Source organism: Anguilla anguilla, chromosome 6 (assembly GCF_013347855.1).
Source record: "Anguilla anguilla isolate fAngAng1 chromosome 6, fAngAng1.pri, whole genome shotgun sequence".
NCBI lineage: Eukaryota > Metazoa > Chordata > Actinopteri > Anguilliformes > Anguillidae > Anguilla > Anguilla anguilla.
Window position 1 is genome coordinate 17,592,158 of NC_049206.1, and position 12,670 is coordinate 17,604,827.

The 12,670-nt window shown below is 44.6% G+C and overlaps 1 protein-coding gene across 6 annotated transcripts in view; it reads right to left on the reverse strand.

Moving 5' to 3' along the window:
* The window catches only part of LOC118230085 (myomegalin-like), a 68,218-nt gene that overhangs the window by 19,113 nt on the left and 36,435 nt on the right, over nucleotides 1-12,670 (reverse strand). For 5 of the 6 annotated variants that reach the window (XM_035422831.1, XM_035422830.1, XM_035422829.1 and 2 more), the window contains 16 exons: nucleotides 10,233-10,370; nucleotides 9,578-9,697; nucleotides 9,218-9,310; nucleotides 8,836-9,060; nucleotides 8,357-8,515; nucleotides 7,429-7,533; nucleotides 7,005-7,142; nucleotides 6,138-6,317; nucleotides 4,940-5,134; nucleotides 4,618-4,809; nucleotides 4,444-4,504; nucleotides 4,238-4,326; nucleotides 4,013-4,129; nucleotides 3,222-3,341; nucleotides 2,932-3,041; nucleotides 2,489-2,622 (listed from right to left, as the gene is read on the reverse strand). In XM_035422831.1, the coding sequence (XP_035278722.1) occupies nucleotides 2,489-2,622; nucleotides 2,932-3,041; nucleotides 3,222-3,341; nucleotides 4,013-4,129; nucleotides 4,238-4,326; nucleotides 4,444-4,504; nucleotides 4,618-4,809; nucleotides 4,940-5,134; nucleotides 6,138-6,317; nucleotides 7,005-7,142; nucleotides 7,429-7,533; nucleotides 8,357-8,515; nucleotides 8,836-9,060; nucleotides 9,218-9,310; nucleotides 9,578-9,697; nucleotides 10,233-10,370 (2,176 nt within the window). The remainder of the gene's footprint in view (nucleotides 1-2,488; nucleotides 2,623-2,931; nucleotides 3,042-3,221; nucleotides 3,342-4,012; nucleotides 4,130-4,237; nucleotides 4,327-4,443; nucleotides 4,505-4,617; nucleotides 4,810-4,939; nucleotides 5,135-6,137; nucleotides 6,318-7,004; nucleotides 7,143-7,428; nucleotides 7,534-8,356; nucleotides 8,516-8,835; nucleotides 9,061-9,217; nucleotides 9,311-9,577; nucleotides 9,698-10,232; nucleotides 10,371-12,670) is intronic. The other variant, XM_035422827.1, reaches the window with a different exon arrangement.

Below are 12,670 nucleotides of genomic sequence, written 5' to 3' on the forward strand. Positions count from 1 at the left end.
ATGCCATGGAACTTTGCACCTCGCTACAGCCAATAAAAAAAGTTACCTGCAATTTTTTTACCCTAAATAATAAAAGAGCCATGCATACAAAGCACAATATGTAGTTCAACTTTGGAGTAATGCACTAGCTTTTAAACTAGAAATGACATCAGTCTAGAAACATCCTTAAGTTAAAGCTGGTGCCTTCTGCAGGGTTGTTACTGTGTTTGCAATTTCATACGTGTGTGTGTGTGTGCGTGTGTGTGCATGTGCACATGTATGTATGTAGTGGTATGAAAGGTGTCATGACTTGAATGAGCGGAGAGAGACAAGATGGGATCCCATATCAAAGTCCATCAGTCCTTCCCACAAGCAGCCAGAAACCAGCAGGGATGAGAAAAAAAGCAGACACCTCACCTTTTGATCCAAATCGTTTAAAATGGCAACTATAAAGAAGTCTGGACCCTGGAAAACTGCTAAAGAAAAACCAAAACCTACAAGGGTACCCTTAACGTCAGACATTGGGAACCCTGATTCATACAAAAAGGTATACTACTGCTATCCTGAAAGGGTACTTTCATGTGAAAACAACCAATCTCAGAATAAGTTAAAAAAAAAAAATCAGCTAAAAATTCTCTAAAGTAGTATTTTTTTCTTACATATCAGACCATTGAAACATGATGAAAGAACAGATAAAAACACATAAAAAGAACAACATGAATGCAAATGCAAATTACAGAAACAAGCAGGATAACATGCACAAACTTCAGTACTCCCAGGAATCAGTGAGTTTTACATGCCAAAAGAGTTGCAAGTAATCACATTGATTTGATTCTCAATCCCACTAAAGGTGCATAATCTCTTCCTCACTAATTTCACATTGAAAAACCACAATACATCTACAAACACATCATCTTTTCAGAACATCTACCTAAAAAGATTAAAATAAATGTTTAAATCAATCTCAAGTGGAAATATGGATTTAATCTATAAATACTAAAAGCAAATGTTCACCTCTTACAGAAAGACTGGCTATGTCAACATGTGGAGAATGAACAGGGTGCAACAAAAATTTGTCAATATGAAGGTCAAACATTAAAAAAAAGCAAAAAAAAACTAACTACCAATGTCGGTGGAAACACTTGATAGCATACATGCTTACCATATTGTGGTACCTTTGGAAAGTATACCTTATCTTTATTTTAAATATTAGCATAGACTCATTTCCCATAAACCAGGACAATCTTACGCCTCTATGCAGATAGAGATTTGAAATCAGCTCTCCTATCTTATATCTCAACAGGTTTTTATGCCAACAAGTCATATCCTGATAATTCTGCTATTCTGTCGGCTACTATAGGTGCCTGGAAAAGGGCACAAGTTAACAAAGACTCAAAACTGTGGAAGCAGCAGTTATGACAAAAAGGGTTCTTTAAATATATGTTGTTTAGCTATGCTGACAACAACTGTAATTGTTATTTATCTGCAATCTATAAATGTTATTTCTCTGCAATCTATAAATTACTTTAATGTAAAAATGTATATATAAAATACATCCTCACACATACATGCACGCACAAATACGAACACATGCACAAACACAAAAAAGACTTGGTCTAAAATGATTTGGTCAGAATGCCTGTTCAGAGATGGTACTGTTGATAAAATAACAATAAGGGTGCAATGCTTTTGCTGTCTTTTCCACATACTTTCGGTTCCAAGATCATTATTTTTGGCTAAATAAATACAAAACATTTCTCTGAACAACACAAATGAAAATAAAATAAAAATTGATGATACAACCAAGAGTGGCAGATGAAAGTGAGCTTTTCGGCAACCCTATTACAATATATTAGATTTCAAATTTTGGAATTTATGTAAAAAGTAATTGTGTAAAAAATGAAATGCACATTGTCCCAAAAAAATTTTAAAAAGAAATTATGTAGGAGAAACAACTGACTAATTATTTCTTATTTTCTCCCAGGGGAGAGCCTGTGAACCTTTAGTATGAAGTACCTGACACATGGATGTTAAATACAGAACCACTACCATACTTTCCTCTGTGACACTAAAGAAAACATTATTATTCTTTGTTTCTTATTACTTATCATAAGACTGAGAGCTGATGAGCGTCTCACTACAGCAATTTATGCCATCAGAAGCCGCTTTCAGGCAAGACTAAGACAAACACAATGCACAATACAAACAAAAATATGTTCACGCTGAACATATTCATGCAAGCAAATAAAAAATAAATAAAACATTATAAAAATGATAAATTAAAAAAGGATAATTAGACACATTGCCACATCAGGTTGATAAAGCCACCACACTAGATGTCAGTAGGCACTTCTTGTTAGTAAGGATGGATCCCTTCCCCCCTCCCTCCTCCCTCACTCAGTGGCCACGCCCCCTCCAAAGCAGTGGTGTTAGGCAGAATGAATGCCAATGCCCCCTGCAGACCGGGAGGCCTGTTCTTGCGGTAGCGTCAAATCCTGCTGTTCCCCACCTCCAAAATCGGGCTGTGGGTTCGCCGCTGCTTCCCCTGCCAGGGCGGCATTTCGGGTCCTTGCTAGGACCTCCTCGAGCTGTCCTCTCAGTGCCTGAACGCTGTTCAACTCCGTCTGCAGGGTCTTCCAAGACCTGTGAGGGACAGAGGGTGCAGGACAGTGACAACAACCATCACTGTGTTATGCTGAACTTCAAACACCACAGAAGAAGTGATGCTCATTTACCTTTCATATACCATGCCATGATTAACCTCCTTAAATTGCTACTCTGTAAACAGTAAATAGGTTTTTAACCTTATCCCAAATTGGTATACCCAAACTACTCCTAACAATGGGGCATTTGATTAAGCTGAAAACAAGTGCTTCAGAACAGGTGCCAGATGATTGGCCCCAAACAATGGTGTTTGCTGCCATTAGTGGCTGTTGTGCAGCTGGGTCTTACCCCTCTCCTTGGCCGTGTGTCTGAGTCAGGCTGTGATACAACTTCATCTCGGTCCTCAGGGCTGCGTTCAGGCTGCCGTACTCCAGTATGAGCTGGTCCAGAAGATGCTGCTGAAAAATGGCATTGCCCACGGAACTCAGAAACAGGGCACTTCAACGTGTGGAACATAAATCATTCAACAAAAGGTCCCTCTGCTGGTGAGCCCTGAACTTTGAGGCCTAGGGCAAAGCACTGCACTGGAGAGAAACAACGGAAACCGGCACATCCCTGGACGCCTACAGAAAAAGTACCTGGCGGTCAGTGCTGGTGGAGTCTTGCTGAGCTCTGTCCTCTCTGAGTGCCTGTAGCTCATTGGTCAGCTCCTCTACCAATGGCAAGTCAGAGGGCTCCACCAGATGCCTTTGCATGTCCTGGACACACGAACAAACATACACACATAAAAACAAGGAAATGAAAAATGGTTATCAAGATTGAACAATAACTAGAGAACACAGATTTTCATGGAGTCACATAATTTACATTAATTTTACATTAATTTGCTTATCAAATGAACTTTGCCAGGACTGTCTATGCTGTACAGTAAATATGATGTATTGATACAGTCAGATATTTATGAAAATGTTGCCCAAGGTTCTGGTTACATCGCTGCTCAAGTATTGCTGTAGAGGTTGGGGATCTGAAAGTTTATAAAGGATGTAGTCCTTAAAACTTCCCAATTATACAATGTGCTCCTGAAGCCTTCTGGTTAAGAGTCCAGATCTCAGACCTGTACTCCATAATGCTGTGTTTACAGAAGCTGATGACCTGGGCCTGAGTACCACAGATGTGCTATGTACTCACCAGATACCCAGCAGCTACACACATTCAATAATTCCTTCATCTATCATACTATACTAGCTATGAATTTTCTGTATTGAACCATGCCCCCATAACGGATATTCATATTGAGCCAGCACGTTGAGCCTAAAAATTGCAGAGGAAGTTTTAAATGTTAAAAACACAGAGCTGACCATCTGGCTAGTGCACATATGATCTGTGCTCTGTAAACCATAGATGCTCGGCAGGTCCGTCTTGAACAAACCTTGATGAGATCCTCTTTGGCATGGATGCTTGCAGTGAGTGCCTCCACCTGACCGGACAGGGAGCACACCTCCTCCTCCTGGCTGGTCAGGGCGGAGCGCAGGGTGGAGACTTCCAGCTGCGGGTGCAGGGAAAGAGGGAGAGACAGGAAGGCATAAGTTGGATCACAACTGAAACAAGAATGTTCTCCACTCTATACCAGTCATTGCAGTTTAAGGTTGCTCACCTGAGCCTCCTTCTCCTTCTTCAACACCAGCTTCAGCTCCTCCTCTACCGCCTCCACCTCCTGCCTCCTGGTGGTGGCGTCACATGATCCTGCCGAGGGCACAGACGATACACGTTGTAGGACCTCAGTGCAGCTAACAAGGAAGTCTCGGACCAGCTTGGACTTCCACCAATCAGAATGCCGGACCTTAGCTTTTCCATCCTTACCCTGCGCTGTCTCTCCTTGCGTGGTGATGACCATGGGCTCCTCCCGGCCTTCCACCAGGTTCTGCAGCAGAGACAAAACATTAGAGCTCTGGTCCAAACCAATCACAGGCTTGCGTCCATACGCACGCTCACCTGCCTGCACACACACACACGCACACACACACACACACACACCTGTATGAGCGCCTCTTTCTCACGCAGCTGGCTCTGCAGATGTTCCAGCTCGAGGTGTGGCTCTCGGTCCTGCCGTTCCCTCTCAAGGTTCAGCTCTCTCACCTCCCTCTCCCGGGCGATCAGCTGACTGCGCACCTCCTGCAGCTCGCCCATCCGCTCGCCGATCGCTTGCCTGAGCCGACCCGCTGACTCCTGGGAAGGAGGGAGCGTTACTACCTTACCTACTTCTGGTCTTCTGGTGTCTTTTGTTCATTAACGTCACAATACATGTAACTACATTCAAAATGATAGGGTGAACGACTGTCACACACGAATGTCACACCTTTATGTACTGGTCTCTGGCGCTGATGGTGCTGAGCAGTTCCTGGACCTCGGTGCTGTGCTCCTGGGCCTGCTGGGCCCGGTCAGACAGAACCTCCTTGAAAAGATGCTCCTTCAGCTGGAGATGCAGCCTCAGCTTCTCCACCACCTCGCTGGAGTCTGCTGAGACCTTACTGACCAGCGATGCAGTCAGCTCCTGTTGCACACACACAAAGACCCCATTATACCATATACGGGGGCGGCAGGATAGTATAAAAGATAAGTAACTGGTCTTGTAACCTAAAGGTAGCAGGTTTGATTTGCCGTTGTACCCTTGAGCAAGGTACTTAACCAGCATTACTTCAGCATATATCCAGCTGCATCAATGGATGCAACGTAAATGCAATGCAAATCTAAATGCCTGCGACGTAATGCAATGTGTCTCGAGTGATAGGATAGTGCTCAACCACATAAAAATACAGGTGTAAATGTACCCAAGACTCATCGAGGACGGATTGTGATCTGACCGCCCAAATTCACCTCCGGAAGTGGTCTGGGATGCGTTGTGACCACAGTGAACACAAGTGTAAATGCAAATGCATTTTCAATCCACATGCAACAACTGTGTAATTGGACATATGTTTTTGTGTAGCTGCAGGGACGGCCACCGTTATCTTCCAGGGGACCCTTTTTATTGCTAAAATAACACCATAACGTTAGCCTACAACAAGTCAGTTACAATATCTTTCAAAGGACTTGTGATCGGTTCTCAATGCACGTAGCAGAGACACTGTATTAACAACAGGTGTACATGTAATCCGGCTAAATCATATCTAGATTCAATCTGGAAACGAGGCACATGTTAATGCCAGGTGTAAAGGGTCTCAAAGAAACAGACTAATGTGTCTAATGCGCATGTCATCCACATACACCTGAAATTCTACACGCAGTCCATTATCGCACACACAACTTATTGAACAAAAACATCAGTTACTGTCATAAGCAAACAAGGGTACACACACACACACACACACACACACAAAGACATAAAACAGACATAACCACAAGCTTTCAGCAAACAGCACCTCACCTAACCTCAAAGGCAAAGCATAACTGTTCATTCATACTATTTATAGAGATAAAGAAGTTGTTGTCTCAGGTGCTAGAGAGCTTGGATCTCTCAGCGTGGTGGTGAAACTGGATGCTGGACGCTACAGTACCTCAACTTCCTTGGTGCGCATCTGGAGAGAGTTCTGCAGCTGGCCAATTATGGCGTCCCGCTCTTGGAGGCTCCGCCCATGACGCTCCTCTGCTTCCTGTTTCAGCCACTGCAGTTTCCTGTAGGCCTCTGACACCTGCTCCAGCTCCAGATCCTTTCCTTGCACCATCCTGTCCAGGCTCTAAACACAAACGCATACACACATTCCCCAGTCACTTCACAGTGACTCAGCATTCATGGCAAGCGTCTCCTCATTGCTGCATTTGTATTTGCACCAGATATGTGTGCATTGTGCATGGTGTATGCTCAGTCAGCACTTTAATTAGTCTATAGTGTCTGCCAGGAGTGGATGCAGTAGGGATTCACTCACAGTTTCTTACTAGTTCCTTGAGGAATTTTTTCCTTATCATTGGTCCCCTCGGCTTGGCCATGAAGCCTGAAATATCTGTCAAGTACTTTGAAACTTTGGTCCTACACAAAGTGCTATACAAAGAAACTGAGTTGAGCTGAATAGTGTATAGTCCTTCCTTACAGTGACCGTGTCATTGTGCATGTGTTCTGTGTGTACTGCATGTGTGTAAAGGGTATAGCTCTCACAACAATGGTATCTTCCCTGTGTGTACTGCTTGTTTGCGTATAGTATACAGGTCTCACATTGATGGTATCCTCATTGTGTGTGTACTGCTCATGTGTATAGTATATAGTTCTCACAGTGATGATAGTGTGTGTACTGCTTGTGTGTGAATAGCATATAGTTCTCACAGTGATGGAATCCTTGTGTGTGTACTTCATGTGTGTATAGTTTTCACAGTGCTAGTATCCTCATTGTGTGTGTACTGCTCATGTGTGAATAGTATATAGTTCTCACAGTGATGGTATCCTCGTTGTTGGTCAGGACACAGCGCAGTCTGTCCATGTCTCTCTCCTTGTCCCTGAGGGTGAGCTGTAGCTGCCGCACCTCCTCCTCCTTCTCCTCCAGACAGTGGAACTTGTCATCGATGGAGCACTGCAGGGAGGAGGACACGCCCATCACACTGCTGCCCGTCCCACAGGCTGTTGGGTAACTACTTCAGGTAAGCAGATTTACAATAACCACACCCACACTGGCAAGCAAAACCTAACTGCCATTGATTTGTTGCTCTCACTTATGCTGATAGTTCCCCATCTATTGACGCCCCCCCCCCTCCCCCGGCCTCTGGCCAACAGGCATGCCATTGAGTCTCACTTCTTTTGTTATTTTTTTAACTTACAGTCTAACTCCTCCAGTCCACCAGGAGGCGGCATGATCCTACCTCCAGAGCTTTATCCCTTTCTTTGATGCGCTTCCTCAGCTTGTCCAGAAGGGTGTCCCTGGACTCACTGGGGTCTCGCGAATGGTCCATGAGTTCTGAATATTCCTGAAGGAAGGACACAAGTTCAACATTAAGTTCAACCATACAGTACGGATGCTACACAGCAATGCCTTGTGAAGAACACAATTAGGCGGTTTAACCACAACCTGCTCGCACGTCCACCCTACTCCCCTCTCTATGAAAGGCCTGCTTCCTGATTGGTCCTACTCCCAACACTGTAATGACCATTACCCCACTGTCCAGTCTATTACGGTCCTGTTCCCTCAATGACCCTACTCCCTACTCTGAGAACCACAGCTTCAACATCCAGTCACTGTCACAGCAGCAAGAGAAAACTGGGGCCCAGGGGTAGACACTCAGTATGCGCTATAGGCTTTATTTCCTGACTTATTACTATTTTATGTCTTGTCCCAATGTGCCAATGTGACCTTAGCATTTCAGCAGGCTCATTCGGCTATGGAAACAGGCTGACAGCACACGCCCACATAATAGATGCAGCACCGCTCTGTCACAATGGAATGCTGCTGAGTGCCTCTGCCATTCAGACACAGCTCTCTGTAATTAAATCATTTTCATGCAATAATGTCCTGGATCATTAGACAGGTTAATCAGATTCAGAGGAATCCTACACTGACAGGTGACAGCAGTCGTGAGCCAACTGCCCGAACAGGTGGAGCATTATCAGGTGGAGACGGGTTAGTGTACCTGCTGTGTATGGGTTCTGACAGACTAGGAAACTATACTGTGTTTTAATAACATATGTGTGAACCCATCAGTGGTGCAGTGACTGTAGGTTCTGTATAGAATGTGTGTGTGTGTACGCTTGTGCCTATGCTGCATAATGTAAGTTACAGGCGCAGAGACAGACCTCCAGCAGGCGTTCTTTGTCCTTCAGGGAGATTCTTAGCTGTCTGATGGTCTTCTCTCTCTCCTCCACCTCCATTTGTCTCTCTCCCTCCTTCTCTTTCACCTGCCCCTCGTTTACCTGCAGCTCACAGCGAGCCTGCTGAAGAGCACAGCGCATCTCCTGCAGAGAGGGAGAGAGAGAGGGAAAGAGGGGGGGAGAGAGGAGGAAAGAGGGTGGGGAGAGGGAGGGAGTGCAAGAGGGAGAGAGAGAGAGTAAAACTCATTCGCTCACTCACATACAATCTTCCTCACTTACATACTGCACAAAGTCACTAATTTATTTATTCACTTATTCAATTATGAGAGCACTCACTCACTTATTCACTGACTCATGTACATAACCACTGACCCAGAGAGACTGCAGCCACCATGGACACCCAAGGCTGCCCAAGGTGGAAGATGGAAGGAGTGGGCTTTGGTGACAAAATGGGACCGCCGTACCTGGTTGTGCTTCTCCGTTTTCTCCAGGCTTTGCAGCGCCTCCTGCAGGTCGGCGTGGAGGCGGTCGCGAGCACGGATGTGGTCAGCCGCCTGCCTCTCCATCTGCCGCCGGGCCCGCTGGCTGCCCTCCAGCTCCAGCTGGGTGGAGAAGAGGGAGTTCTGCAGAGCCAGGAACTCTGCCCCAAAAGCCGGGTTCTGCCCTGCCTCCTGCCCCATCTCCAACGCCTGCGACCACCAGGACATGTTTGAGGGTTAGGGAACTGGACTGTCTTACTGTAACTTTTTGAAGAACATTATTCACCCCAGTTTCTTTTGAACAAGAAAGGGGTACCAAAGAGGACATGTGACTGTATCTGTGGCCCGTCTGAGCGGGAAGCCTCACCTGCAGCTGCTGCAGCTGGCTGCACTGGGCCATCTCGCGCAGTTTGCACAGCGTGTCATTCTGTCCCTCGATGACACGGTACAGCTCCTCCGCCTGCCCCAAACACACAGACCCAAAAAATCTGCTGAACCCACTGTTCCACAGAACGTGCATCTTACTGCCCCTAAGTCTAGCCTTCAAAAAGGTCCTAGGGACACTTAAAGATCTAAACAGAAGCATTTAATAGGAAAGACTGACAATAGGCTCTACAGCAGCAACTTCCACAATGATGGCCCACTGCTGCACCATCCTCATCCTAGTCAGTGGTGGTTAACAGCACACAGTGGTGGTTAACAGCGCTAACCAACGCAGGAGCCTCACCTCGCTGTCTTTGGTGGAGACGGACTCGCTCAGTCCCTGGATGGTGCGCTCCTGACACTGCGCGGCCTGCCTGATGGAGCGCAGCTCTGACTCCATCTCGCACAGCTTCTCCTGCAGCTTCTGATTGGCCGACATCCACCCGGCAACAATTGCCAAGGAAAGACAGGGTTTGTTTCCATCATAATGCACAACAGTCCATTGCCAGTTTTTTGTGGTGTGTGGCTTTGGGTTTGCGGGGAGGTCACATTATGCACAAACACTGTTTTGTTTTCACTTTTGCTTTTCTGGTGTGACCTCTGAGGCACTCCTGGAATCTTGCTCAAAGAGTTAAAGTTCCATTGACCGGTAATCCGTGCTTAAAACCAAGCAACACAACATTTCTGCATGCAATTCTTTTACGCTCTTTTCCAGAACTATTGAATGGCCATAATAATAACACAGAATAATTGATAACAGAAGGTGCAGTTAATATCCTTATTAAAAAATTGTGGACACGTTGCAATCAGGTCTAAATTGACACAGCAAGTGCTTTAAGATCCAGAATTATAAGGTTATAATGAAAGATTCTGTGGGTGTCTGATCTCTGTAGATTCTGCACTCGAGCGGTTTATGTGGGTAGGTTTGCATTCTATTTGGTTTCCAAGGTGCGCCTTACCTCGTTGTTGGTCTCACTCTCATGGATCTTGGCCTGCAGGGACTGCACCTGCAGCTGGGCCTTCTGCAGCTCACTGACGCATTGGCCCGCCGCGCATTCATACTGGTTCAGCTGGGCCTGCTGCTCTTCAATCAGGTTCTGCAAACACAAAAGGCGTATTCACATCAGACACAGCACAGCCAGCAAGAGAAGGGGCTCACAGTTACTGCAGAAGAACATGAAGAGACACAATTATGAGGTCACAGCTCTTGCTTCCTTAACCAATCACACGGAGAAGCTCAGCAGCCTCCTTACCTGCATTTCCAAGGATGGGAAACGACCTGTAAATTACACCACCACACTTACGCAATGGTATGAATGCTTCAAAGTGCGTATGTTGCCTATTGTGCAGGTTGGAGATTAGTAGCTGGAATCACACCTTCTTATTTTTCAAAATACAATAAACGTGATTGTTTAGTTACAGAGTTCATGTGAGGCACCCCTGGTGGTTTTTACAGCTTAAATCACTAATGTAGTGACAAGGCCCAAAATGGAATCTTGACTGTGCCAGTGCAGACTGTGGCTGTGAATCCAACAGGAATACGAACAGGGAGGGAGGTTTCATTAATGAGTCCTCTGGTCGACTGACCATCTACAGACTACAGTTCCACCGCACAATCAGTGCAAAGAAGATCAGACAAAACACTGAGCTATGCTGTGCCAAATCAGCAAAGGATGAACATGCAGTGAGACTGACTTGCATTTCTGATGTCTTGTTCCAAATTACAAGTATATACAAGAGTACAATCAGATAATCAGCATGCAGTCTCGAGTACTGTCATGTGACCAAATCGTCCCACCCAAGAAAAAATGAAAAAATATATTTAAAAACCATTTCTCCTGCAGTCTGCACCTTAAATCTTAACAGTTTAATTTGTGTGTTAACGACATGCAGACTCATTTTGCTAGTATTCAGGTGGGGCAGGGACACTCCCCTAAAGTCTTCTTAATCATTAAACATCTCCTGCCCATAATACATGGTAGCACACACCTTAATTAAAACAAAGGCTCTTCTTACAGGGTGTATCCTAGCACAGCTCTCTGGCTCACGCTATATATAGGCCAGTGGTAACTGTGAGACGGCCACCATCACGCACTAACCTACTTTGTTGGATATGATGTATGCTCTGTATAAGGGAAGGGATGAGGCTTTTGTTCAAAATGAGGGGAAAATACACTGTAGCTCAAAGAGAGACATACAGGTACAATCAAAATGATGATGTTAAAATCTCTAAAAAAAAAGCTAAGTGCCTAAAAAACTTTTACTTCCTGTGCAGTATTTGGCCGAAAGATTCCCAATAAGTTGAACATGCAGCAGGGTAAAACACTGGACCAAAAGCACTGTGGTTCATTGCGGGGGTGAAACTGGTTTTTCAAAACAAGAAATTCTGGTCTCAACACTCCGCAACCAGTTCACACTGTGGGTACAAAACGCTGAAAAAAAAAACACCTAATCAACATCACAATCTTCTCACACACTTTTCTGTGACTAGCACTTCATATTTACTATTATGACATACAATTTCTGTCCTAGCATGAAGAGTCAATGTACTAGACTTAGGTTAAAGTTATGATATAAAATACTTCAATAGTCTCAGTTTCTCTATAGACTAATGTCATGTAGGCTAGAATTTTAGCCAACTTCAGCCAAAACAAACTAATCATTAGTGAGAATTCAACATGCCCTAGAAACTCTCTCATCAAGAGGAAGTTCAGAAGGCTGATCCAATATCAGTTGCGGACCTCATGGTTTTCAGGCTAGCTGTTTTCATAGATAGCCTGGTCCATAGATCAGTCAAAAGTTGTCAGGGTATAACTATAAAAAATTAAGCTCCCATCACTGGTAGCAAGAATGGACTGAGAATGTGACGTGTATGGTCCAATTAGAAATAATTTGTCACTGGCACAAGCAAAACAGCCACATCTCATATCTCATTTGAATGAAGTATGAACTGATGATCTGTGGAACAAATCAAAGTAGTTTTGTAAAGCAGTGCCCACATCTTCCCAAAAAATAATGGCTTTAGGTAAAATAGCATTAATGAACCAGTGAGAACTGCCGCTACGCTGCCTCACCGAGGAAACAGTTGCCATGACACTATTACGGCAACCAGGACAATTGCAAGAGGGAGGCATCCTCACTGTGATCATAATCAAAGGACCAATCATGAATAGTGGTTCACATTTCTTGTTATCAAAGCACAACAGAAAACACATCTGATGGATGGATCTATAAAGTTTATCATTAACACACACACATGCAAACACACACACAAACACGGGCACGCACACACACATAAACTTCTGTCCAAGTCCTTTGACTAGGCTACATTGTAAAATGAAATGCACGTGAAATCATCTACATGTGAATGCCTTTTTTCTCTGAATCCTCTACAATC